At 51.9% G+C, this 25,665-nt stretch overlaps 1 protein-coding gene and 1 long non-coding RNA gene across 2 annotated transcripts in view; one reads left to right on the top strand and one right to left on the bottom strand.

The window, feature by feature from the left end:
- LOC124076543 (uncharacterized) overlaps nt 1-7,225 on the top strand; it is a 30,337-nt gene extending 23,112 nt beyond the window's left edge. The window contains exon 3 of the long non-coding RNA XR_006846381.2: nt 311-7,225. This is a non-coding gene — a long non-coding RNA (uncharacterized LOC124076543). The remainder of the gene's footprint in view (nt 1-310) is intronic.
- The window catches only part of Plxdc1 (plexin domain containing 1), a 63,477-nt gene that overhangs the window by 12,858 nt on the left and 24,954 nt on the right, over nt 1-25,665 (bottom strand). Inside the window, exons 3-9 of the mRNA XM_046420542.2 lie at nt 20,511-20,654; nt 20,162-20,231; nt 19,426-19,548; nt 18,779-18,897; nt 17,630-17,729; nt 5,305-5,400; nt 1,855-1,936 (exon numbers count right to left, since the gene is read on the bottom strand). Coding sequence (XP_046276498.1) covers nt 1,855-1,936; nt 5,305-5,400; nt 17,630-17,729; nt 18,779-18,897; nt 19,426-19,548; nt 20,162-20,231; nt 20,511-20,654 — 734 coding nt within the window. The remainder of the gene's footprint in view (nt 1-1,854; nt 1,937-5,304; nt 5,401-17,629; nt 17,730-18,778; nt 18,898-19,425; nt 19,549-20,161; nt 20,232-20,510; nt 20,655-25,665) is intronic.

Genomic DNA, 25,665 nt, shown 5'->3' on the forward strand with positions numbered 1-25,665 from the left:
CTCTCATTTGGAGCCAAGGCTCTAAAAATCTGGCAAGGAGTGAGCCCAGGCCTGTGGGTGTCTGGGGATAGGTGGTTTGTGGCCCTTGTCACCTCACACCCTCTGAGAGAGCTTCTCCGCTCTGGGGCTGACAGAACCCCAGTAGGGCAGAGTCCACACGCAGAGCCCCACCCTCCCCCCACCCCTGACTGGCCAGTCCTGCTGAGGCAGGCCACCCTCTGATCATGTCATGCTCCCTGAGTCTGGGTGTAGTCACTAAATGAGGCTGTGGTGATGTGAGGGTTTTGCTTTCGTCTGGCCCACTTTGCAGTTCCCATGGCTCCGTTTGTGCTGGATGCTGAGTCACGCGGTGGCAGCCAGCCCCAGGATCCCAGGGCTCATCTCAGGCCATCCAGAGCGTCTCCCCACCACAGAGACAGTGGTTCTCCACTTTGAAAGTGCAGAAGATGAAACACTCCAAAAAATCAGACTCCTGGGACCCTGGTCCCAAGGGGTCAGATTCTGTGGGTTGTTGGGGGAGAGGCAGGGAATCCGGCCAGCCCTCCAGGGGATTCTGAAAGACTTGGTGGCAGAGGACTCTGCAAAGTCTCCTGTTCCAGAAGAACCAACCCATCGACCCAGGTTCAGCTCCACGAATTCTGAGGCTCTCTGCCTTCCTTCAAAGACCCCTGGATGCTTTGTAAAAATGCTGTTTGGCATTTGGGGAGTGTTCTCTTCCCCACCCCCACATCCCCCTGATTCACATGAGGCAGCTCCATTTTACAGGGTAAACACACTGAGGCCCCAGGTGAGTGCGCCAAGGCACAGCTGGTGGGGAGAGCACCTGGGAGGCCTGATGAGCGCACCCCCTCCCCTGAGAGTGGAGCCGGCCCTGTGCATAGCAGGCTGCCTGTGGAGGCCAGGGCTTCTATTTCTGCTCAGGGATGTTGGAAAGGAGCAAAGGAAACGCTGACAGCTGCACGATAGCTGCACGGGAACTCAGAGACTGTAATTTTGCAATTTTCAAGATCACCTTAAAGGCTCCCAGAGTTCTTAGGGCTTCCCACTCTCATGAGAGCTCAGTCCCCACAGGAATCCTTCTTTCCCCTCCTGCCGTTTATTTATCTTGGACAGGAGAACAGAGCTTGAATTCTAAATCTAATGTGCAAGGAAATGATTTCAGAACTAGGAGTAGAAGATAAACTGGGTTTAAGGACTTTAGCCCTGAAACTGAATCTCACCCAGAATTTTCTGTAGCCTCCCCCAACTTTCTGCGGATGCCTGCAGTGTCCACATCCCTGGTTTTCAAGAAACCCTGTTGCAACCCAAGAAAGATCTTGAGGTGGTGTTTTGGGGTCACAGGGCTCTCATCCAGTGGCAGTGGGTCATTGCCTCACTCTGAGCTGAGAGTTCCGACACTTGTCTGCAGATGAGGCACTATGTTAAAATGCCGGGTCCCTGGTCCCCTTCCAGAGATTCCAGGATTCTGCATGCTTACAGGAGATCTTGGAGACCCTGGGATGACCACAAATGAGTCCTTCTCTTTGAGAAGTCCTGCTCTAGAACCAATACCCTCACAGCTTCCTGGGATTAAGGAGGGGGCTACAGCTGCTAGAAGCCCTGAATGGTCTTCCGGAAGCTTAGTGTCACCCCAGGCCTCACCCTGCCACACAGACACCTTGATCAGGCACAAGCCTCAAGAGAAATTCTCTTCTGAGACATTCTTGTCCTGTTGGCCAGGGAGGCTCGGAGCAGAGAGAGAACCTCATGCTGGCAGAGAGGCCCAGAGGCCCGAGGCAAGAGTAGAGCTTTGCCACCGTCTGTTCTCCTCTGGAGTCTGCTTATGGGACTCAGCGCATAATGCTGGGCACAAACCTCTGCAGGACATGGCACCAGCTGCAGTTGAAGGTCAGGTCCGAGGACATGCAGGTGTCACAGCTCCGATGCTGCAGGCAAGCTGCAAGAGAGGAGGCAGTGGCCACTGAGCATCGGGACCTTTCTACCAGCTTCACAGGGCACAACTCCTGAGTTCCAGAACAACAAAGTCTCTGTCTTAACAGGAGCTCGAGCTCATTATTGCGACCCTTACTTCAGTCCAGCCCCAACTCCCTTCCTTCCTTCTCGCCTTCCATGATCAGGGGGTTAGGTCCTGAGCTGGTGCTGGGGGTTTAACAGTAAGACCTAGTCCCTGCCTTCTTGGGGCTTACAGTCATATGAGCAGACAGACACCAAACAGATGCACAGACAAAAATAACTAGAAGTTGGGCGCAGCAGTGCATCCTTGTAATTCCAGCAACTTGAGAGGCTGAGGCCGGAGGATCACAAGTTCAAGGCCAGCCTCAGTAAGTTAGGGAGACACTGTCTCAAAATAAAAAAAAAAATAAAATAAAAAGTGTCGGGGATGTGGCTCAGTGGCAAAATGGCCCTGGGTTCAATTAACAGTACAAAAGTTTACTGGGGCTAGAAGTCCTGGATGATGAAGTCCTAGCAGTGAGCAGAAAAAGAGCAGATGCCCGCAAATGGATAGACAAGTCTACCTCAGGGCTTCTGTGGTGAGAGGGGCTGAGGAAAAAGTAGTTCAGGACAGGAAGGCAGAAGGAGAGTGGGGATGGGGGTTGCTCAGGGAGCCTAACACCAGCCATGGAGGGGAGGGCCTTTGGGCAGAGGACGAGAAGGGAGGGAGGGAGCGGGCCACTCTCCCAGGGGAGGAAAAGTCCAAGCAGCAGAGCCTGGTGTGTGTGGCCCAGGAGTGGTCCCAGGACAGACAGAACCCCTAACAGGCTGCAGGGGAGAGGCGGAAGTAGCAAGAAGAGAGCGGCAGCTGGGGCTGGCCCAGGGCAGAGAATGAGCAGAGCAGGCTGCTGGAGGGCACCTGGGCCCCTCCTTGCACTGCTCAGGTAGAGGAGCCAGAGGCCTGGGGAGCAGGAGGCCTGGGGAGCAGGAGGCCTGGGGAGCAGGAGTCCTGGGGAGCTGGAGGCCTGGGGGCTGGACTCCAAGTTCTTCACTTGCAACTGAATGCTGCCCACTCCAGGGGGCCACACCACCTCTGAGTGGCAAATTACTGGCACAAAGCCCAGAAGAGCTGTGTGTAGTACAAGGGCTCATCTTATAAGCAGCTGACAGATCACATTGGTAGCAGCAAGAAGGGACAGGTAACTACAGAAAAATGACCTCTCATTCGATAAACACTACATGCACTTCTTCCTCTGTGAGTTTCATGGGATGATACCTCAACCCATTAATTAGGGAACCAATTTGCATTCCATGGAGTTCTGGCAAGATGGCAGCTGGGAACCAGTCCTTGGTGAGTAGGAAAGAGGCTGTGGTGGGCCCAGTGAATCCACCTTCAGTGGCTCTATGGGAGGGACTGGCAGTTGGTGGCACTATGTCCTTTTGTCTACCGTGGCGGATGAAAAATCAGGAGCAGGAAATAAGCAGGGGCTGCCCCGAGATGGGGGTGGGGCGGTGTGCTCTCTGCCTACTTCCTTCCCTGCTGTACCCAGGGGGCCTAGAGTGCCCAGCGTGTGATATATAGAATTCATGGGGACCTGCTCTTCTTATTCCCATTTTACATAGGAAGGAACTGAGGCCTAGAGTCATGAAGCTAAAAGTGGCAGGTCTGGGTCTGAGCCAGGGTCTGTGTGAACCTAGAACCAGAACTCAGCCTTTTGGTTCCTCGGTGGGTTCCTCGTGCCCCGGCTCCCAGCCTCACGCAGGGTACCTTTCCTTGACTGTCTCCTAGCAGAGGAGCCAGGAAGGACCCACCATGGAGTGCGATGGCTTTAAGATAAGCCATCCACATCCCTGGGAGTATCTGGGATAAGTGCTCTCGGCACCCAAAGCATAATGGAGAAGATGAGGGATAAAGAGCTTTCTCCTGGCAAAGCCAACAGGGCTCCTACATGGGCGGCCACACAGGAGTCCAAGGCCTTGCCGTTCTCAGTGACTCTGGGGGCCCCTTAAAGGCTCTGGCCACACTGGCCATGATGAAACCCTCTGGGAGCCTTGTGGGGAGTTCATAACACCTGTTGATTGTATCTCTCATCTCATTTCAGATGTCCTGTGTGCTATTAAATGCTCACAAAATTCACTAGAGTTGGGGGAGTGGCTCAACTAAAAGTCTCAGAAGTACATTTCAGGCATGGTGGCACAAGCTTAAAATCCCAGAGTCTCCAGAGGCTGAGGCAGGAGGATTGTGAGTTCAAAGCCAGCCTCGGCAACTTAGTGAGGCCCTAAGCAACCTGTCAAGACCCTGTCCTGTACATACATATATATAAGGGCTTGGGATGTGGTTCCGTGGTTAAGCACCCAGCCCAGCTCACTGCTTCACCCAGGCAGTTAGCCCTGGCCCTTTATGTCATTATTCCTCATGAAGCTTATCCAAGTTTTAGGACTTGAAGTCTGTCCTTGCAAGTCCTTGAGGAATCCCTGTTTTTCAGGCCCTGGGCTTCTGCTTCCAAAGAAGGTGACTGGGTTGGTGGGTGAGTCTGTGACCTGCACTGTGTCTTAGCCCTGTGACTCCCTGGTGTCTGGTCCTTTCTATTTTCTAGGGGAAGATACCTGCTGAGCCCAGGCTGAGACATGGCCTGGCATTCATGACCAACCCTTCCTCTTCCTCCTCTTCGTTCTCTATCCCCCAACTCCCAGGAAGGAGGAGGAAGAGAAAGGGAAGCAAGAAACGTCACAAAAGGCAGGCAGGCCATGGCTTCAGAAGGAAGCTGGGAGGTACCATGAGATAGGAGAGGAACTTAAACTCCCTTAAAAATACAAGAATAGAAGTGCTGTCCTTTAACCTCAGTCCCTGCCTCAGTCCCCACATCCCAAAGAGCACTCAAAGCCAGTCCTGAGGCGTCCACAGTGGCAGGGGGGCTTTGGTCATGGTGTGTGTCTTCAACTGTATGTAAGTTTTTGGAGGGCTGCTGCCTAAATCTTTTTACTGTCCTCTGCCCATGGACTCCAGCACCATTCCCTCCAAAGAAAATTTAATGACAAACCACAAATTGTTCAGTTTCTGGGTTACTTTTCCTTGGCACTAAGAGGGTACATCTCTCTGGGGTTTCAATTTTATGTCAATAACAATACCTGTCATATATTAGGCAAACCACCCCCCAGGCCTGGGACCTACCAGTAAATGTCAGAGCTGCCATTTCTGGTTCTAGCCCTTTCCACAGCTCTGGGAGGGAGGTGTTGGGGCCTAGAGAAGTTAGGTGACTGTATCCCCCAGAGCTCAGCCGTGGCCCTGGGCCATGAACCCTGTCTGTTGACTCTGAAGCATGTTGCAAGATGGCGGAAAGCTCCCTGTCCCTGAGAACAAGCCCCACTCACTTGGCAATGGGGTGAACTCCACGGCCGACGTGCTGGTGATCTTGCTGGAGTCCAGCTCCACCCGGTGGTATTCAAAGATCGTCCTTCGCCGAGACTCTGGAAAGAAGGCAGAGCCTGTCCTCAGGAGCCTGTCATAGCCAGAGGGCTCAGTGCAGCCACTGAGGGAGGAAGTAAACCCACCAACCTGAGAGAGACAAGAGCCAGGAGCTGACCTGGAGAGGACAGCCTCTGTTGTGTGCAGGTTAAACTACCACCACAGAGGCTGGGCTGCTGCTGGGGTGAGGAGACGGCCAGCCTCTGCTTCCACACGCCTCTGCCATCACAGGGCTGTTCCCTGAGCCATGATGTCCTCCCACCCTATCTCCTTGTCGAGCTCACTCTTGCAGATCTGGCTCAAGGACCTCTTTCCCTGAGTGGCACCTCTTGACCAGTTCCCTCCTGTCCCTGCTCAGGCTAGGTGTCCTCCTCCCACTGTACTCACCTGGTTATGTAGACCTTCTGGGCATTAGACTGTGAGCCTCAGGTTCTGAATCTGACCCACGGTGAGCGCTCTGCTAAAGTCTCTTGCTGACCACTCTCTCCTCCTGGATGGAGGCTTAAGCAAGGTTCAGGGTCTAGATCCAGGTTTAAGTCCTACCTTGATCCCTGCAGAAACTACCCTCAGGACCTCGGGAGTCAGACAACCCGAGTTCTGATTCGAGTTCTGCTCCTGACTTGCTAGCTAACCCTGGGCAAGTCAGTTGAGCCTCTGTTTCTGGTCTGTGAAGTAGAAAGACAGAGAAACTTGCCACAACACCCTTTGGAGGGAAAAAACTGGAATTGTAAATGAAAATATTTGTCTTAAAATGGCAATCTTCTATGTGCTGATATTTCTCATGACCACACCATGTCCATTCATGAACCAGGACTTGGAGTTGGTTTCCTTTAGCTCTGCAAGGCCGGCAGCCAGCTGCTGAGCTTCCCCACAAGAAGAAAGGGCACTGAGTGTGTGGTCTTTCCATCGCCCTTCCTCCTTCTGGAAACAATATTCCTTTTGGGGGAACAGTGCCCAGTACACTGAAGCTGCCGTCTTCCATGATCCTGCCTCACAGTGATTGGTTCGGGTCTGGGTGATAGATTTGAGGTGAACCAATCAGAGATCTTCCCTGAGACTTTTCAACTAACCAACCCATGAATGACAGTGTTTCCAGTCTCATGGCCACAGAATAAAGCTATTTTATGGAAAGGAACAGGAAGTACTAGTGTGGTTCCAAAACCTTCTCTGGCCCCCATTTTCCCAGTTGTTCAGCTCCTCATCTAGTTCTTTGTTCTACTTTGATATTCCCCAGTGCACTCCCCTTTCTGTTTAAGCTAGTTTGGATTGGGTTTTTAGTACTAGAAGCCCAGAGTAGGTAGGGAAATATTTCTCACTCAACTCTAGATGGTTTTGGGGAAAATTTCCCAAGGGAGCAGGAGAGCCACCATGCAAGGGAAGGCCTTTAGTGCAACTGCTGGGTGTCGTATCCCTCACCCCTCGTCCTGTGTGAAGGATTCAGGGGGCACCCACTGCTTAACAGAATATCTCAGCTCTATGTCATCACTTACTTATCCTCAACCTTGGACTAGCTCCCTCCTGCTTAACCCAGGATTGAACCCCCTTTGGTCTGGGGCCAAAGTTCACTCCTTCCCCAGGACACCACACTGCTCTGCTGAAGGTATCGGTGCACACTCAGCCCCTGAAACATTCAGGCCTGTACAACGTCATTCTAAGTAATGAAAAGGAAACTGCTCTGGCTTTGGTGCTAGCAAAGGTCCCCAGAACTAAACAAAGCTCCCTCTGAACCTGCAGCCATTAAGGCCTGAGCTTGAAATGTTGGCACTGCCCACTCCCACTTTTCTTTCTTTCTTTTAATATTTATTTTTTAGTTGTAGTTGGACACAATACCCCCATTTTATTTATTTATTTATTTTTATGTGGTGCTGAGGATCGAACCCAGGGCCTCGTACATGCCAGGCGAGCACTCTACCACTGAGCCACAACCTAGCCCCCCATTCCCACTTTTCTAAGGGAATCCATCTGTTATCCATGAGTTGGTTACAGCTCTGGGCTGGGTAGGAAGGGCAAGGGAGTTGGGAGGACTGGCTGAGACTTGGAGGAAGAGAAGCCCTGGATCAGGAGGGTGATCACAAAGGAAGGGGGGATGTTGGGGTTACTGTGACCAGGCAGATAGCTCTGTCCTTACCACGTGGGTGACCTTGGATGAGGGACATAGGCTTTGTGAGGCCCATCCAGAAATGGGACTAGTCTTCCTCTACATGGGGTTGTCCTGAAAATTAGGCTACTTATATAAATAAAGCACCCGGACCCCAAGAGCCACTTAATACATGAGCCCCTCTTTCCTCTCAGTCCTAACGTGTTGTGTATGTGTGTGTGTGTGTGTGTGTGTGTTACTGAAGATTAAGCCTCATGCATGCTTAAGTGCTCTACCATTAAGTTCTACCATTAAGCTACGTCCCCAGACCTTATGAAATTTTATTTTGAAACAGGTTCTCACTAAATTGTTGAGGCTGGCCTTGAACTTGCAATCCTCCTGCTTTAGCCTCCTGGGTAGCTGGGATTATAAAGTGTACACCACCGTGGGGCTCCCAACTCCTTTAATGTCTTTGTTTTTCATGTAGCTGAGACTCCAGGGCACTTTCAGGCCCTCCTAGCCCCTCAAACTCCCCCTTAACCAAAGTTTAGTTTATAAACTTGAACATGGAGAGAAAGTATGCCTCACTTCTTTCCCCACCCTTTCTTCCCCGTCTCTCTCCCCGAATGTTTCTTGTCTGAGACTTCCTAGTGGGCCCTGCAGCCCCCTACCACTGTGGAGGTTGCTGTGGACAGACTGGAGATCCTCCACAGAGGTGCCTGACCATGATCTTGTCCTACTATGACCAACTGGGTCCCCCACCTTCACTCTCTCAGCCTCAAATGCCCAGTCCTATGGGCCTCTCCATTTCCCTCTGCTGGCCCCGAGGCCCAGGCTGCTTCTCTTCCAGGGACTGCCACCTCTTCCCTGGTTTCCTTTCTTTCTTCCTGTGCCAGAGTAGAAGCTGTTTCTTGCTTTTCCCTTCCTAGAGAATAAGGTAATAAGAAAAGTGGGGGACATCAAAGCCCAAGTGGTGAATTGGCTTGGGGGTGCTGGGGGTTGGGGTGAATCTCCCATGCCCCTCTGAGGGCTGCTCAGAGAGGACTGATCGCAGAGTCTCCCTGCCCCCACCCCCACCTACCAACCCCCCTGAGGAGGCAGTGGGAGGACCTTGGCCCCATCCTTCCTTGCCTGCCACAGAGAATGACTTCTCCAGCCCCAGGCACCCTCCCCCCCATGGACTCCTAAATTAGAGCCACATGATTTATCATGAGATCCAAGCCTCCCCCTGCTTTTCTCTTCCCGCTTCTCTGCCCGGCAGACCCAGGGACACGTTGTTCCTCACAAAAATAGCTAAAAGGAGTGGGTGGCACGGGGGTCCAGGTGGCCCTTGTAGGTGCCCACCAGGGGAGCCCCACCCAGGTATGGGCTCCATCAGAGAGGAGATGGGCCCAGCTCTAGAGACTCAGACTAGTCAGGTTGAGAGTCAACAGAGAGGGCTGGGGATGTGGCTCAAGGAGTAACGCGCTCACCTGGCATGCACAGGGCGCTGCGTTCGATCCTCAGCACCACATAAAAAAATAAAAATAAATAAAGATGTTGTGTCCACCGAAAAATAAATAAATAAATAAATAAATAAAGAGAGTCAACAGAGAGCTAAGAAGCCAAGTGTCCCGCAATTCATTTCACAAATGGGGAAGCTGAGACTCAGACATTAATCCATGGCCTGACACATTTTTGTACAATATTTTTTAATTTACCAAGCCTATCCACAGCCTTAAATGGGAAATATCTATGATAATTAAACGAGAAAGATTGCACAAAAGCCCAGCACCACTTTGTACCATATTCATTTACTCCTTCAGCACACAGGTATGGACACCTGTTCTGTCCTGGGGACCCTGCTAGGTCCTGAGCACTCAGTGACACGCCAGACAGACCTGGCACTGCCCACCCTGGGGCTCCTATTAGGAAGTTACCAGGATCTGAATCATCTCATTTACCCTCATGACTTTCCAGGGTTCACAGACAAGATGTTACCAGTCTCCCCATTTTATAAGGAAGAAGGTGAGATCAAGGAAGGGACATTACTTGCCCAAGGCCACATAATTTTTTTTTTTTCAGAGACCAGACTTACAACTCAGGTATCCATGCCAAGGCAGCTCCAGAAGATCATCAAAGACATCTACAAATGAGTGTTCAACTGTTGCCTGGGGTCAGGTGGGGAAGGGCTGAGGAGTCCCCACTGTGGCTCTGGCCAATTTCCATGGTGTAAATACTTCCACCAGTGCTGATCTCCAGCTGCTAAACATGGTGTTGGGGAGGAGGTGTCTAGAGAGTTCCTATTTGTGTTTCTAAGTCAGATGGAAACATTTACATATCTGTCTTTGAAAATAAGAAATTAAGCCAACATCCAAAGGATTGAATGATTGTGTGTTTATTTTCTTCCTAAATAAACCTCAGTCTCAGAGAAAAGGAGGCAAGCCTCAGAGACATCATCAGCAACTTCCAGCTATCTACAGGGCTGCTGTGGTCCTAAGAGGAGACAGACCCCCTCAAGAGTTGAGGGGAGCAAAGTACACAGAGCCTGGACATGCATGTGCACCCCCAGGCACACCCACACCCCCTACATGGACACACATACAAACACACACACACGCAGGCACATACACACAGATTTTTTTTCTAGTGCTAATGATGAAACCTAGGGCTTTGTACATGCTAGACAAGGGCTCTCCCATGGAGTCACAGCTCCAGCCCCACATAGGTTTTTATATGTATATATATACCAGAAAGACCCTTTGCCAGGCGAGAGTGAGACTTGACAGAGAATGCCCAGTCTTGTGAGGAGGGCAGGTTTTTGTAATTCATGTGTCCAATGAGGCACCAAAGTCCTCCTATGCTACATGGCACCACCTGTGTGACCCACTGCTATGAGAAGGGGGCCTGTGGACTGGGAACCTCTCCATGGAGGACAAGAACATTCTAGGCAGGCTTTTGGAGCTCCATCCCCACCCACTACTCCCAGGATCCATCTTTTCTTCTGAGAAAAATCATCCCTTTCAGGCACCAATGGGATTTAAAAAATGAATGGGAAACTCCAGGTCTCCCGATTCTGCCTTCCAGGGTGCCTGGCTGTGGCCTCTGCAGTCCACTGGCAACCTTTTTCCCTTTACTCCCTCCCTCAGCCTTAAGGCTCAGCAGAATGGCCATCCCCTCCTTGAAGACTTCGGGCAGTGGGTGGCCCCTCCTCTGAGCATCACCACTCCCTGTGCAATGTCCAGTGCCACCTGTCACACTGCTTGCTCAGTATCTCCTTTCCTGCCTGCCCCTCTCCCTACCAGGCTCTGAGCTCCCCCGTATATTTATCTCTGCACCCTGCCCATGGCACCAGGCCTTGTATTAACAGAGCCTCAAGAAATGACTGAGAATTGCATGAATGGGGTACAGTCATGCAAACCTCAGCAGCCTAGTATAGCATCAGCCCTCAGCCCTAAGGAAACACGCCCTTCCTCCCCCACCCACGACAGATTGTGGTCCTTCCAAAAGGGCTGTCCCCAGATGGCCACAGAAAACCGGACAGACCTCTTCCTCGGTTAGAGCCCAAAGAAGGGGCAGAGCCGGCTTTCAGGAGTCTCCACCTGCACGGATGCAGGCCAGAGCTTACCCTTGGTAGAAGGGAGGGAGGAATGGGAGGGACAAAGGGACTCTACACATATGGAGACCTGCACTTGTCAAGGAAGCTGAGTTTAAGGACAGAGACACAGGAGCAGCAGCCAGGGAGGGCAGGGCTCTGGGGAAGCCGCCCACCAGGAACTGGGGCAGAGCTGGGCAGAATTAGGGATGTGCTCCGGGCAAGTGTGCAGCCAGAGATGGCCAGATGTCCTCCAAAACCAAACAGCCCGACCAGCGGCCGATGAGTAGTGCCAGGGAGGGGGATGCGGTTGAGTGTGTGGCAATGTCTCCAGTTGAAAATACCGGCTTCCTCCAACTGCCAGCTCGCACTGGTTTGAGCGTATGGCTTTGGTGATTCTTTACTTTTTGTAAACAGGATCCTTAATATCCCTGCCTATTTGCCTTTGGATCATTTCAGCAACATCTGGGGCTTGCCCAAGGACAATGACATCCATCTGCATTGTCCCGGATGCTTTCCAGAACCAGCATGGGGGCTGCCCCAGAGCCGCATTTCTGGCAGTTTGGGAAGGTCTGGTTTGTCTCTGCTCCCAGTCACTCAAGACCTGGAAAATGCTGCTGCCCTGTCAAGACATGTTCATGGCTCAGAAAGAGAAGTTTATATGTCCTGTTTTTTTTTTTTTTTTTTTTCCATATCAGCTACCAGGAACATTGGTTCCTTCAGAAGAACCCAGGACACTGAAAGGTCCAGCCTCCAAAATCCCCCGAGAACAGGAGGTCATGGTATAAAAAAATGTAAGCCGAGTGTGGTGGCGCAGGCCTGTGATCCCAGCAGCTGGAGAGGCTGAAGCAAGAGGATTGTGAGTTCAAAGCCAGCCTCAGCAAAAATGAGGTGCTAAGTGACTTAGTGAGACCCTGTCTCTAAATAAAATACAAACTAGGGATGGGGATGTGGCTCAGTGGTCGAGTGCCCCTGAATTCAATCCCTGATTACCCCCTGTCCCCCCAAAAAAAGTAAGATGAGGGGTCCCAGCACATTCTGCATTCATTCATTCCTTTGCTTATCTGATTGGTCATTCAATAATCATGGCTTGAGCCCTAGCAGGGACCCCAACATTTGGGAAGGTAGGAGGATTCCTCCTGGCATCAAAGCAAAATAGAAAAGGGGCAGAGAAAAAAGAGACTAGACTCAGGAGCAGAGGAGGAGGGACCAGCAGAGAAAAGGGCAAGAGGGGAGAGGATCCCAGGCAGATTAACAACCTCCAAGGAGGGGCTGTGGCTGTGGCTGTGGCTCAGCAGTAGGGCGCTTGCCTCACACGTGTGAGGCTCTGGGTTCGATCCTCAGCACCACATAAAATAAATAAATAAAGGTATTTAAAAAGATAATACATTAAAAAAAAAAAAGCCTCCAAGGAGCCAGGTGTGGTGGCACATACCTATAATCCCAGCAATTGGCAGGGGTAGGGGTGGGAGCTGAGGCAGGAACATCACAAGTTCAAGGTCAGCCTCAGCAATTTAGCAAGACCCTGAGCACCATAGTGAGACCCTGTCTCAAAGTTTTAAAAAAAAAGGGCTGTGGGTGTTGCTCAGTGGTTAAGCGCCCCTGGGTTCAATCCCCAGTAAACAAACAAACTCCAAGGAAGAGCACTTTGAAGGATCCTTTATCAGGAGAGATGAGAAGAGGAAATGGGCCAGATCTGATGATCTTTCCTCCCCTAGCATCCTCACTTGGCTGGTCCCTCTCCCTTCTGTGGCCAGCCTGGGACCTCTGCCTCCCCCACCGACAGCCTGGAATGGAGGCACTGCACAGGCTTCTGACACACATCTGGTCTCAAGTCTGCCTTGGAAAGGCAAGTTCTGGAAAAGGAGGTGGAACAGCATGTTGGGACCGTCCGAGGCCATTCTGGGGCCAGCCAAAAGGCAGGCTGCAATTTGGAGCCCTGGCTTAATCAAATCCTCACTAACCCATTCCACTAATTCAGAATCTGTCAGTTTTGACATTAGCTACGCTCAAGTTGCTATTATAGTCCATGAAATAAAGAGTTTCTTAAGCCAATGAGTAGAGCAAATTCTACTGACTTCTGGTGGTCCCTCTGGGCATGGTGTCTAGGCCACCCCCGATGTTCTGAGCACCTCCGCAAACAGATGCTGCTAACCGCACATGGCTTTTGTCTTCATCAAAGTCTGTTTTTCAGTCTGTGCTCGAAACATGCAGAACAGTTTATGTAGGAAAGTAATGGTAAGAAGAACTCTGGTGGTTCTCACCATCTTCTTCTCTCAACCCTAGGAGGGAGACGGTGAGGCTTCAACCCTGCTCGGCATAGCGGGGAGGGAAAGGCCTGCTGCCTGGGCTCCACGTGGGTCTTGATTAGTGGGGAACCAAAGCTCACTCCTCACATGGCCCCAGGCAGGGAAGAGCCATGCTTGGGTATGAAGACAGAGATGCCACCCATTCTGGGTTTGGACAGTGGAAATATCCATGGAGATAACAGTCTGCAGACCAGAGGGCTCTGCCTGAAAATCTCATTCAAGCCATAGTTATTTGGGGCTCACTGTTATTGGCAGCTCTACCTAACCCAAGCTTATTCCCTACTTGCAGGGTGGAATATCAGACTTAGAGGAACCTGGCCTCTTCACCACAGAAAAACCTTCATTCCCCAAAACAGAGGTTTGTTTTATTTTCACAGAGGCCCATTTTATTTTTATTTTTGCAGTGCTGGGGGCGGAACCCAGAGCCTTGCACACACTATGTGGCCTACTTAAAAATCAGATAAAGGCCAGAGAGAGTATCCCAGAAAAACACACGAATGGGAATGTGTCCCACTTGCGTCTCACTGTTCCATATACAAATTTATGAGCTCCCAGACCCCCTAAAGGCGATGCTCACTCCCCATACTAAACTTGGATAAAAGAGGAATGCAATTTCCAAAACACTCCCAAACACAAGTGGCATCAGGCTCTGTTCTCACACTGAGTCACAGCAGAGCAGAGGACAAGGTCTCTGCTGTACCCATTCCTTAACAAGAGAGCCCCTAGACTTGGGGGTTCACAGCCCACGGTGGGGAGAAGGCAGCTGAGCAGGGCAGCAGGACTCGCTCCATATCAAAATTGCCTGCAGGGCAGAAAGGGAAGCCAAATTTCCCCGTGGAGGAGGCACCATCCTGGTCAGACGGCGGATGGGTAAAATTTTGTCAAGTGGTAGAAAGGGTTTAGGTGGAGAATATTTTCTACAAGGAAACTGTGTCACAAAGATGTGGCCAGCCCGTGGCATACTTGGAGAACGCAGGGTACATGGACCAGGGCTGCCTGGGAAGAGCATAGCAGGTAAAGGGAGGGTTTGGAAATGCGCCACCATGCTGCGCCCTGCTGTGCAGGGCTCTGAATGCCATTCTAAGGGTTTCTGCCTTGATCCCGTAGGCAACGGGGAGCCAGAGGGTGACATGTCCAGATGTGGCAGCCACAAGAATAGGGGATGGAAGGAGGGGAGACAGCGGGCAGGAAGCACCAGGCAGGATCTAGGGGTCAGGTACCAGCTTTCACCTGGCAGGTAGGCCCAGCAGCACCGGGGACACAGACTCCAGCAGCCTCTCCAGAGGCCATGGGTTCCCTCCTGCCTCCGCTGCCTTCTCTGTTATTTCAGGTGGGCTGTGCTTCCTCCCCCACCCTCTAGCCCTCCCCACCCCCTCCTGGCTCCCACTAAAATAGGCTTTTATTCCTGAATCACAGAAGAGCCTCAGATGCAGATCCCTGGGGACCTGACTTCCTCTACTTCACCCTCATTCAACAGCTTGATCCAAGGCACACTTCCTGAGATGGCCTTGCACAACGTCCCAAGGGAGGCACAGTTGAAACAGACCAGCGCCTGCTCACACTGGATTCCTCCATGAACTCAGGGTGAGGAAGGGAAGGAAATAAAGCCCAGACCCCAAGAACTGTCCCCAGAGACAGCCGGTGTGCACATAGGACTGTGGGTGTCTGAGAGAGCCAAGAAGGAAAGAATTCCTTCCTCTGGGTGGGATGAGGGCAGGTCAGATTAAGAAAACCTCAGTGGAGGCGTCCAGAATTTAAATTGAAGATCTGGGATTGCATTTTTCCTTTTATAGCTATGTGGCCACAGGCAAGTTGATCCACCTCTCTGAGCATCTGTATCCTCATTCAGAATAGCACAAATGTACAGACTTCACTCACCCTATTGTGGGGAAGAATTAATGAGAGGCTGTAAAATGCTGAGCCTGGGGATTATAATCAGTGTGGTGGGCAGACTCTAAAATGACCTCCTGGTATTAGGCCTTGACCTGGTGACCTGCTTCTGACCAACAGACTATGGCAAAAATGATTAATATTCATTCATCTTGCTTGCCTCTACTGCTGTCTGGTTTGCCTGTTCAGGTGGAAACTTGCTGCTAGGTCGTGAGCCATCCTGAGGAGTGTCACAAGGCAAGGGACCAAGAGGCCTCCTTGAGGAACTGCATCTTTCCAATGGCATGTGCGGGCTTCTGGAAGCTGATTCCTGCCCCCTGCCTCTCCATCACTGGAACCTGGGCTAACACCGCAGCCTGTGCACAACCTTGAAGCAGACCCAGATGAATCATGCTTTGATTCACAGAAACCGAGACAATATATTTGTTGTTTTAAGCATCAAATTTTGGGACAATTTATCACACACACTAGTTACTTACTACAATCAGGATGATATGGAGACTGTAACAGCTGGCTGTCCAGGTGCTAACCAACCTTTTAGAGCAGATGCTAAGGGGAGTGTGGACCAGCCCCTGCAGGCTCTGGGAGTTCAGGGAGTTCTCATCTAACATTTTCTGTGTGTCTTTTTGTATCTTTTTAAATTTTAGACCAGATACATTTATTCATGAAAAACTATATAATTTTGCCTGTGGTCCCAGCTACTTCGGAGGCTGAGGCAAGAATATTGCTTGAGCCCAAGAGTTAGAGACCCACCTGGGCAACACAGGGAGACCCCTATCTCAAAAATCAATGAAGGAAGAAAGTATGTGTAATTTTATGAATGAAGATAATGAAAAGCATTCATAAATAACAGAAATAACGGTTTGTAGAAATGGCACTTGTCTCAAAGGGGGAAGTGCCCAGGAAGGAACTTTGGGGAGCGCTGTCACTATGGCCTGTGACTTTTTGCCACTAACTACAAAAGCCACATGAAAGTGCTGTGGTTGTGGCCTCTGACCTGTGATACACCAGTGTCACCTGCTCCTACACCTGCACCATTTGCTATAGTCCCAGGTGCTGCCAGATTGTGCAGGCCAGCAGGGAAGGCACTCTAACATGGGACCACAGTCCCCACATGCCTGACAGTGAGCCAAACACCATGCACTGCCACCTTCATCATCACAGGAACTACGGGAGGCAAAGTGCCACTCTCCTACCCGATGACACAAATCAAGCAAGAAACAGAGAGGTCAGTGACTTGCCAGGGGTCACACACCAGTGGAGAGTTGGACTCTAGCCCGGGCTTCTGGCTCTGAGCTGACATGCTGTGCTGACATCCTGGCGTATAGAAGGTGCTAGACAAAGCCTTCTAACAAAGCCCTGGTCCTTGCCCACAGACTCAGGGGCAGAGGCTCTGTTAGGCTGAACCTCAAGCAGGACTATCTTCCTCTGTGTCTCTCAACTGAGCTCAGGGGACTTGATTGGCTTCCGCCAACACAGACAGGCCAGGACGCTGCTCCTAGAAGCCCTGGGTTACACAGAATGGTGGTGCCCGGCCCCTCTACAGGAGGGAAACTTGGCAGGTGCTAGACTCATCCTCACCCAGCCTGGCATGGCAGGGTGGAGCTCAGAATGTCCCCAGCCCCATCAGGCACCAGTGGGAGGGAGAAGAACAGCAATGGCTTCTCCCCAGACCTGCCTAGGTTCCTGCAGGTCACACAGTGGAATTTTGGTACACACAGCTCAGCAAAAGAGGCCAGGCCAGAGAGTCTCTGGGTCCAGGGTCATGAAGCAGTGGATGACACACCTACAGCCTCCTGGGGAGTGTGAATCAGACCCTTGTGGATACTGGCTGGGGGTCTGCAGTAGGAGAGAAGGAGCTGTGGTTCCTGGAGATGTCAGCACAGGAGGAGGACCGGGAGGAAGTACCCCTCCAGTTACTCTCCCATTTTACAGATGAGGCAACTGAGACTAGAGGGAAGATATGGTTTACCAAAGGACAGAGGTCACTTAGGTGTGGCTGAGGCTGGATTCCCTGTCTCCTGACACCCCTGAGAGCCCTTGAATCACCTGGGGTGGAAGCCATTCTGGTTGTGCTCTGGGAGGCTCAAAAACCCTCCCCTGGTGTCTCTGGGGATTTCCCCAAAGCAACAGACGCCCGAGTCGAAGGCTCTGGCTCCTTCCCCTCCACCAGACCATTGCCTCCCACTGGACATTTGGTTGGAAAAAATGGTTCCTCTGCTGTGACCAGAGAAGCTCTGGGGTTCATCGTGCCCCTTCCCCCCTCGGCTGCCATGTCTCTTCCATCCTTCACTCCTCCCAGCGTCAACCCCGCCGGCCTGGCTTCCAGCTGAGCTGGGTCCTACCCGGCCCGGGTCTCTGCTGGATCCCTGGGGACTCACCTGGCACGTCCAGGGATGGGTTGACAATCATGAAGGCATCTGACAGGCCTGCTTTGACGGGGTGCTGGGAGGAGCTGATCTCCAGGACGGACATGGGGATCTGTAGTGGGGAGAAGAGGCTCCATCTACCCCCCAAGCTCCCTGGGGCTGGCCCTGACTTTCCCGCTAAGCTCCAGAGTCTTCTGCCTGCCCAGCGTTACCTCTTGGAGGACCCGAAGGCACCTCAAACCCAAACTCCCATCCAAACTCCAGGTCTTCCCCATGTCACCTCCAGCCTGTCTCTCCCTCAGTGAACAGCACCTCTGTGCAGCCGGAGAGCCGGGGGGCCTCCTGTCCTCCCTTACTTTTCTTTCCTCCCTCATATAATCCAGCTCCCAATTCTGTTTTTCTTTTCTTTTCCTTCCTTCCTTCCTTCCTTCCTTCCTTCCTTCCTTCCTTCCTTCCTTCCTTTCTTTCTTTCTTTCCCAGGGATTGAATTCATGAGGACCCCACCACTGAGCCACATGCCCAGCCCTATTTTGCATTTTATTAGAGACTGGGTCTCACTGAGTTGCTTAGCAGTCCACTTTTGCTGAGACTGGCTTTGAACTTGCAATCCTCCTGCCTCAGCCTCCCAAGCCGCTGAGATTACAGGCACGCGCCACTGCGCCCAGCCCAAAATGGTCATTTTCAAAGGCACATCTTGTTGCTCCCCTGCCTCGTCCTGCCCCGCTCTTGCCTCTCGGACCACACTGTCTTCCTCCAGAGCTTGGTGCCAGCCCTGATCTCTCCTGCCATGGGACCGAAACACATGCCCGTCTCTCCCCTGAACACGCTCCACTCTGCTCTTTAACTCCCATTCATCCCGCAGACCCTGTCTCTCTTCCTTGGGGAAGCCTCCTTTGGCCTCTGACAAGGTGAAGAGCCCCCCTGACAGGCTCTGCTGGCACCAGGTGCCTCTACTCAGGAGCACTTGTCACAGTAGTGATTCTGCCTTTGTCCCTGCCATTATTGTCTATCTCTCAAACACAGCCACCACTGCACAAGGACAGGGTGGGGCCTGCAGCAGGCTTGTTAGCATCCACATGCCTGGCGTGTTGCGGACTCCCTACAAACACCTGCTGGCGGGAGGAAGGCTGGGATCCAGTCTCTGTGGCGGGGCCCACTCACCTCTTTGTAGCCGAAGACAATGCGGCCATCACGGTGCAGAGCGGCCTGGAAGGTGAAGCTGCCCCGGTCCTCTCGGCCTTGGAGGTAGACGTGGTCCCACTGAACGACAAAGACTGTCCCTGAGGAGAAGAGCAGAGACCTGGCTGGACAGCCAGAGCGGAACTGGCCAGAGGTTTGCTCCGTTCAGGATGACGGGCTTCACAGCAAACTTGAGAAGGCGGAGAGCTGGGCAGCCCCCAGCCATCAGCCCGGCTTCCAGGCTGTGGAGCCAGAGGTCCTGCTTCAGCCCCCAGATCTCTAACCCCAGGCAGGGCCCCTCCTTCCTGTCAGACTGACCCCTTGAGATGAAAAGGACAGGAGATGTCTGTTCTCCTGGGTGAGAGTGAGAACCATCCAGGCCCCTGACATCTATTTCACCTCTATTAAGAGCAGACACATAGATTTTGTCATCTCACCAGACTCTGCAAGCAGCTGCATTCTGTTCCTGTCTTTCATTTGAGGAACTAGCACAGAAAGGTGGGGTGGCTGTCTGGCTGTGTGATAGTGGGCAAGTCCCTTGCCCTCTCTAAGCCTGGGGCTCCTCTAAAGGGGGTCGGTCCAAGAGATCCCTGGGGCTTCATGTCTTACACTCTGAGATCTGCCCTCACCATTGTCAAAGTAAGACACTGTGGAATTGTCGGAGTAGCCCGGGTTGAAGTTGGCCATCAGGGGGGCCACGTACTGGGTAGCTGTGAGCATCCGGTGGATCACGTCGCCCATGAAGATGAAGCCTGGGGGGGAGAGTCACAGAAGGGTTGCCGGAGGTGGCCTCCAGGGGCTGCTCCTGGGGGTCTTCTCCCCAAGGCTGGAGGAGAGCCTCAGACCCCTACATCCCATCCGGAGCTGATGGCTCTGGGTCTGGTGTGTGTGGAGCAAAAGGCCCCCAGTCCTAAGAAGGTTCTCGCTGTGTCTCCAGCTGGACACATAGCATGGGAACGGGAGATGACTCCCACCTCCCTGGATCCCTAGGGAAGTGGCACCCGGAATTGAAGTGCGTGGGAATCAGATGGGCTCCTGCAAGCAACACGGAGCCTGGTCCCAGGAACCCAGGCTTTCAGTGTGGTCTCCTCTTCCTCTCTCTCAGATTCAGAGACCCAGGGACCACAGGGACCTAGCAGGACACACACACGCACAGACACACACACACACACACACACACGCGCGCGCGCGCAGCATGAGGGGGATGCTCTGACAGTCCTGATCTCCCTCCTAAGATGGGGCACCCAAGACAGCAAACATACATCCTCTCCAGTCCGTCTGTCTATTCAACCCCCTCTCCACCGATACCCCTGCCTTCAGCCTAAGATGTCCAGACCTCCCCAGGGCCCTGCTGGCTCGCCTTACCTCCAGTTGCTATAGTGATCTGCCGCAGAGGATGCCCATAGAAAGGGAAATCGAAGGACATCACCACTCTCTGCAGGGGACGGGAGAGAGTCAGCATGAGCCAAGCCACAGGCCAAGGGTTGGGCACCCACACTTCCCCATGCCTGTCTGGACAGAGTGGGGGGCAGGCATGGCCAGAGCAGGCCCCTAGGACTGAAGGCAGGCACCCCCACTCTGGGTGAGCTCATGGGACCCACTAAGAAGCCCCCCCCAGATCATAGACCTCAGGCCCCTGCCACGCCTGCTCCCAGGTCCCCACAGTGCAGCCTTCCACCCAGACACACACACACCAGGCACCCTGGTCACTCACTGAGGCCTGCCGGTGGGTATTGGAAAGGATCCTGTGGACCTTCACTTGGTTCTGGTTGGCCTCACCCACATTCACCCACAGTTCCCGACTGCGGGGCTCACTGGGGCCGTAGACACGGGATATATAGTAGCTGTGGTTGTCCTCCTGCAGGTGCCCAAGACAAAGCCACAGGAGGCGTGGGGAGTCAGGCAGGCCAGGAAACGCCCTCTGCTCCTCCCCACTCAGTCTGCTGGATACAAGAAGTCACCCCGTCCCAGGGCACTGGACCTGTGGCCCAGAGGGCTATTTTAGAGCCCTGGAGCCCCTCGGCCCTAGACAGCTCACTACCTGGCCCCGACCCCTTCCCAGCACGCTTGCTGCCCCCGTGCCCAGCCCTGCCATTGCAGACAAACCCGAGGTTCATCCTGAACCCCCTCCACGTCCCCTACCCTGTGCCTTCAGAGTACAACCAAAGCCTAGTTCAGCTTGAGGGAAATGAGAGAGAAACAGAACAGCCCTAAGAAGAGCCTTATCTTCAGAGAACTCCCAGATAGTGGGGAACACATAGTCCCTGCCCTTGGGGAGCAGCCAATTTGAGGGAAAAGAAAACACTAATCTCTGAAGGTGCCAGTCTAGAGGAAGCTGACCCTGATCTTGGGGAGTTCTAGTCTGATGGTGGAGGTGGGACACACATAAACAGAACCCAGACACGGGCCCTCAAGCAGAGTGATGCAGAGCCCATGCCAGGGTCACCAGAGGGGTTTTGTTTTTCATTTGTACCAGGGATTGAACCAGAGCCCTTAACCACTGGGCCACACCCGCAGTCCTTTTTGTATTTTATTTGGAGACAGGTGCCATGTTTCATGACTTAAACACTCAGGGTCACTCAGGTGAACTGGGCTGCATGAAATAATCACACAGAGATACCTTTTTCTTTGGGTCCTGGGACGGTCCACCAAGAAACAGAGAGAAAGAGCACGTGCTAAAGCCTTTTATTGGGGAGAAGCCATTCAAATGAGGCAAGGGGTCAGGTTTCGGGGGTTGAGTCTAGCTTCATGATGCCTGCTGTCAGCAGACTGACTGACATCTAGGAAGGTCACACCCAAAGGCAGAGCAAGAGAAGGGGACACACAAAGGGAGTTTCCATGGAACATTCTATCCCAAACAGGACAAATCGGTAAGATTACAAAAGAATAGGTGAGTGTAGCTCAACCCCAGGGGTGTGCCTACTCAGAAGACTGCCCTTGCTATCCGAGCAGGGGAAAAGACCGAGTCCCGGCCAGACAACAGTGATCTTTCAGATCCCCGCAGTGCATCAGAACTGGAAGGCATGGTAAAGCACTGTGGCTCCCCACTGACAGGGTCTCCCTGAGTTACTTAGGGCTTCACTAAGCTGTCAAGTTTGGCTTTGAACTTGAGATCCTCCTGCCTCAGCCTCTAGAGCCACTGGGATGACAGCGTGGCCACTGTGCCCAGCACCAGAGGGTTGTTAATGAGGAGAGAAGCAGCACAGAATCCTTTGAGTCATAATTTTGAGTCTCTCTTGTGTGCCTGAGGGGGATCAAATGTGGAAGGAGGCAGATTGAAGTGGGGTGGGTCCTCTCTGTAGTCTCTCCCCCAGGGGAGCATTTGGGGCCAGGGTTTACAGGAGGCTGGAGAAGAGTGGAAGATCCAGGGAGCAGAGCAACGTCATCGCTTCCTGGAGCTGGCCCAGGAGCACCTACATAGGAGGCCAGGTGGCCAGGAGGCACGGTGGGGAGGTTCCATTGGCAGCCACCGCAGAGATGCCCTGGGCACCATGGGTCATTAATCAGGCTGCCCAGCGGCAGTGGCTGCAGACACAGCAGAGCAAACAACGTCATCCCTGCCAAGCTGCCAGCTGCCCAGCCAGCTCTTGCCCCAGGTCCAGCAGGAACCAGGGACTCCTGCATTCTTCACCCGCTGGGAGGCAGACTCTGCTCTTCTGCCAAGTGTCACACTTGGTCACCAGGGGTCGGGCAGGCTGGGGAAAATGAGTAAAGAGACGTGGGGTGCAGTGGGGTGTTCCCACCTCCTCTGCGCCACTCCCCCTCCTGCCTCTAGATGGTCCACCCCTCGGCCAACCCGGGAACGGAGTCAAGCTTATCTCAAGTGCTCTAGAAGTCACATCACTCTGCCCACAGCTATCGGGGCTCCCCAGAGATGCTGGATTTGGGGTAAAATGCGAACCTCTGAGCCTGGCATGTGAAGTGTCAGCCTGAGCCAACCCCCCTTCTCTCTGGCTTCATTTCTCTCATGCCCCCAGGCACCCCTGGGCACCCACCAACCAGACTGAACTCCTCTGACAGCCTCAGGCCACCACACAGGAAGAATCACAGCCCCTGTATTCTCCTCACAGCGGATTCCTGTTTCTTTAGTGCTCAGCTTAAACATCACTTCTTATTGACCTTCTGACCTTATCTGCCCAGGGACGACCTCCAACCCTTGCAAATCATCATCCAACATTTTTGGTGATCAGGGGTGAATCGTGTCTGCTATTTTCAATTGTCACATGGGCCCAGACTTATTGGGTTAATGGACTCTACCCATGAAGCCCCTAAGGAAGCCCTCCTGGTGCCACCACCCCAGGGTGAGGGCAAGTGCCCGTGCCAGAATGCTGCTTCCTATTGCTGCCACAGCTGCCAACCCTGAGGTTCCAGGAGGGTGCCCAGAGGAAGATGCACTGCTCTCCAGCTCTGCCCACTGCACCAAAGCCATCTTATGCCAGGGATCACAGCCTCCCTGAAGAAACAGCAACTTCTGCCCCCGCATAGCCCTCTTCTTCCCTCTAGGGCTCAATCTCTCCCATCCCCACCAATCTCTGGTGGGCAGCCACACCTCAACCAAAAGCAAAGGAAGGGCTGGGGTTGTGGCTCAGAGGTAGAGCACTTGCCTGGCATACGTGAGGTACTGGGCTCGATCCTCAGCATCACATAAAAATAAAATAAAGGTATTAAAAAATCGTACAATACTTAGGAAAAAAAAAGAAACAAAACAAAAGATACCAAAAATCACCTGCCAAGTCTATGTTCTCCAACCTATGCAAAGACAGGCGTACCAAAGTGGATCTGCTGATGCCCAACCTGCCTCCTGAGATTTGCAGCTGAGTAGTTTTTTATTTATTTATTTATTTATTTATTTTGATTTTTATATATATATTTTTAATTTTTTATTGTTGGCTGTTCAAAACATTACATAGTTCTTGATATATCATATTTCACACTTTGATTCAAGTGGGTTATGAGCTCCCATTTTTACCCCATATACAGATTGCAGAATCACATCAGTTACACATCCATTGATTTACATATTGCCATACTAGTGTCTGTTGTGTTCTGCTGCCTTTCCTATCCTCTACTATCCCCCCTAGTTTTTTATTATATTTGTCCTCAAAGCAAAAAATTTACAGGGGCCCTGGACAACACTATGCATCTGACAGTCTGCAAACCCCCAACTCTGAAGCCAGTTTATGTTCAGCTGGGACAACCTGTCATAGCTGTGGCTACAGCTCACCTCCTGCCCTAGCCTCCAGTTCAAATAAAAACGTAACTCATTGGGCAGTAACTTAAAAAACTTATGTAGCTCAGTGATTGAGCACTTGCCTAGCATGTGTGAGGCCCAGTACCACACACACACAAAAAGCAGTTTATTACGGGGCACCAGTTAGCCTACAATTTTAAAGAAACCACTTAAATGTCTGTTTCTGATGGGTATGGTGGCTCATGCCTGTAATCTAGTGATTCAGGAGGCTGAGGCAGGAGGATTGTGAGTTCAAGGCCAGCCTTAGCAACTTAGGAGGCCCTAAGCAACTTAGTGAAACCCTATCTCAAAATAAAAAAAGTAAAAAGGGCCAATGATGTGGCTCAGTGGTAAAGTGCCAAAGTACCCTTGGGTTCAATCCCTGGTACTAAACAAAGCAAAGCAAAACAAAACAAAAACATAATTGACAGAAGAAAAACCAATGAGTGAGCTGAGTGTTAGTGAACACTTGTAATCCCAGTGACTTGGGAGGATGAGGCAAGGCAGAGTACAAGTTAAAGTCCAAATTCAGTAATTTAACAAGACCCTGTCTCAAAATAAAAAAATAAAAAGAATTGGGGACGTGGTTCAGTGGTAAAGCACCCTTGGGTTCAATTACCCTTCCCCCCCAAAAAATGTCTTTTTTCTGCCTTAATTATGAGACCCTGACACACTGGGAGGGTAAGATCACCTCTGTGCCCATGGCTCAAAGTTCTCAGATACTTGGTGCTCAAGAAGTATGTATCCCATGAACTGAGACCTTGTGCCAGAAGCCCATGCTCTTCTTTTTGCCTTCTTTTGAGAGAAGAAGAGAGACTGGGGCCAGGGAGGGACCAATGTCCAGCAACTGGGTGAAGTTTGCCTCCCTAAATCCTGGGCTACTTTTCTATGATGCATGGGTGAAGGGGAAACCAGTGGCTCAATTTAGTGAAGCCAGCATCTAGGTAGCACTTGAATCCTTGCACGCCATGGGGTATTTAAATTGTGTTCCCCAAAAAGATATATCCAAGTCCTAAGCCCCTCATCTGACTATGGTCATTTTTAGAAATAGAGTAAAGATCAAGTAACAACGCAGTCACACTAAGTCCAGGTGGGATCTCAATTCAACAAGTGATGTCTTTATAAAAAAAAAAAATGAAAATTAGAAAAAGAGGGTGATTTGGACACAGTTACAGAGACACAGGGAAGAAGGCCACGGGATGGCAGATCATAAACCAAGGAATGCTGAGGATTGCCAGGAGCCACCAGGAGCCAGAAAGAGACAAGGAAAGGGTTTCCTTCAGGGGCAGCATGGTTTTGCTCACATCTTGATTTCTGACTTCCACTCTCCAGAATAAATTTCTATAGTTTAAGCCACCAAATTCGGGCTAACCTGTCATGGCAGCCCCACAGAACTAGTGCACGTGCCCAGTTGTGTGTGCCCCTGCGGCTCAGTCCTGCAGCCTTTCCTCACTGCACATCACTCCCCTGCTTAGAACATTCTGTGGCTCCCAAGCTGCACTCAGATCTAAGGTCATGCCCTTTACCACAGCCTACGTGTCCCTGTGGGGCACTCTGGCCACCGTCTATCCAACATCCATTCCCTTTTCTTCTCTACGAACAGAAAATCGATTTTTGTAGCAAGCAGCCATGTAACCAG

The sequence above is a fragment of the Marmota monax genome, unplaced genomic scaffold (genome assembly GCF_021218885.2).
Source record: "Marmota monax isolate L192 unplaced genomic scaffold, Marmota_monax_Labrador192_F-V1.1 WCK01_AAM20220418_F8-fsc00064, whole genome shotgun sequence".
NCBI classification, from domain to species: Eukaryota; Metazoa; Chordata; class Mammalia; order Rodentia; family Sciuridae; genus Marmota; species Marmota monax.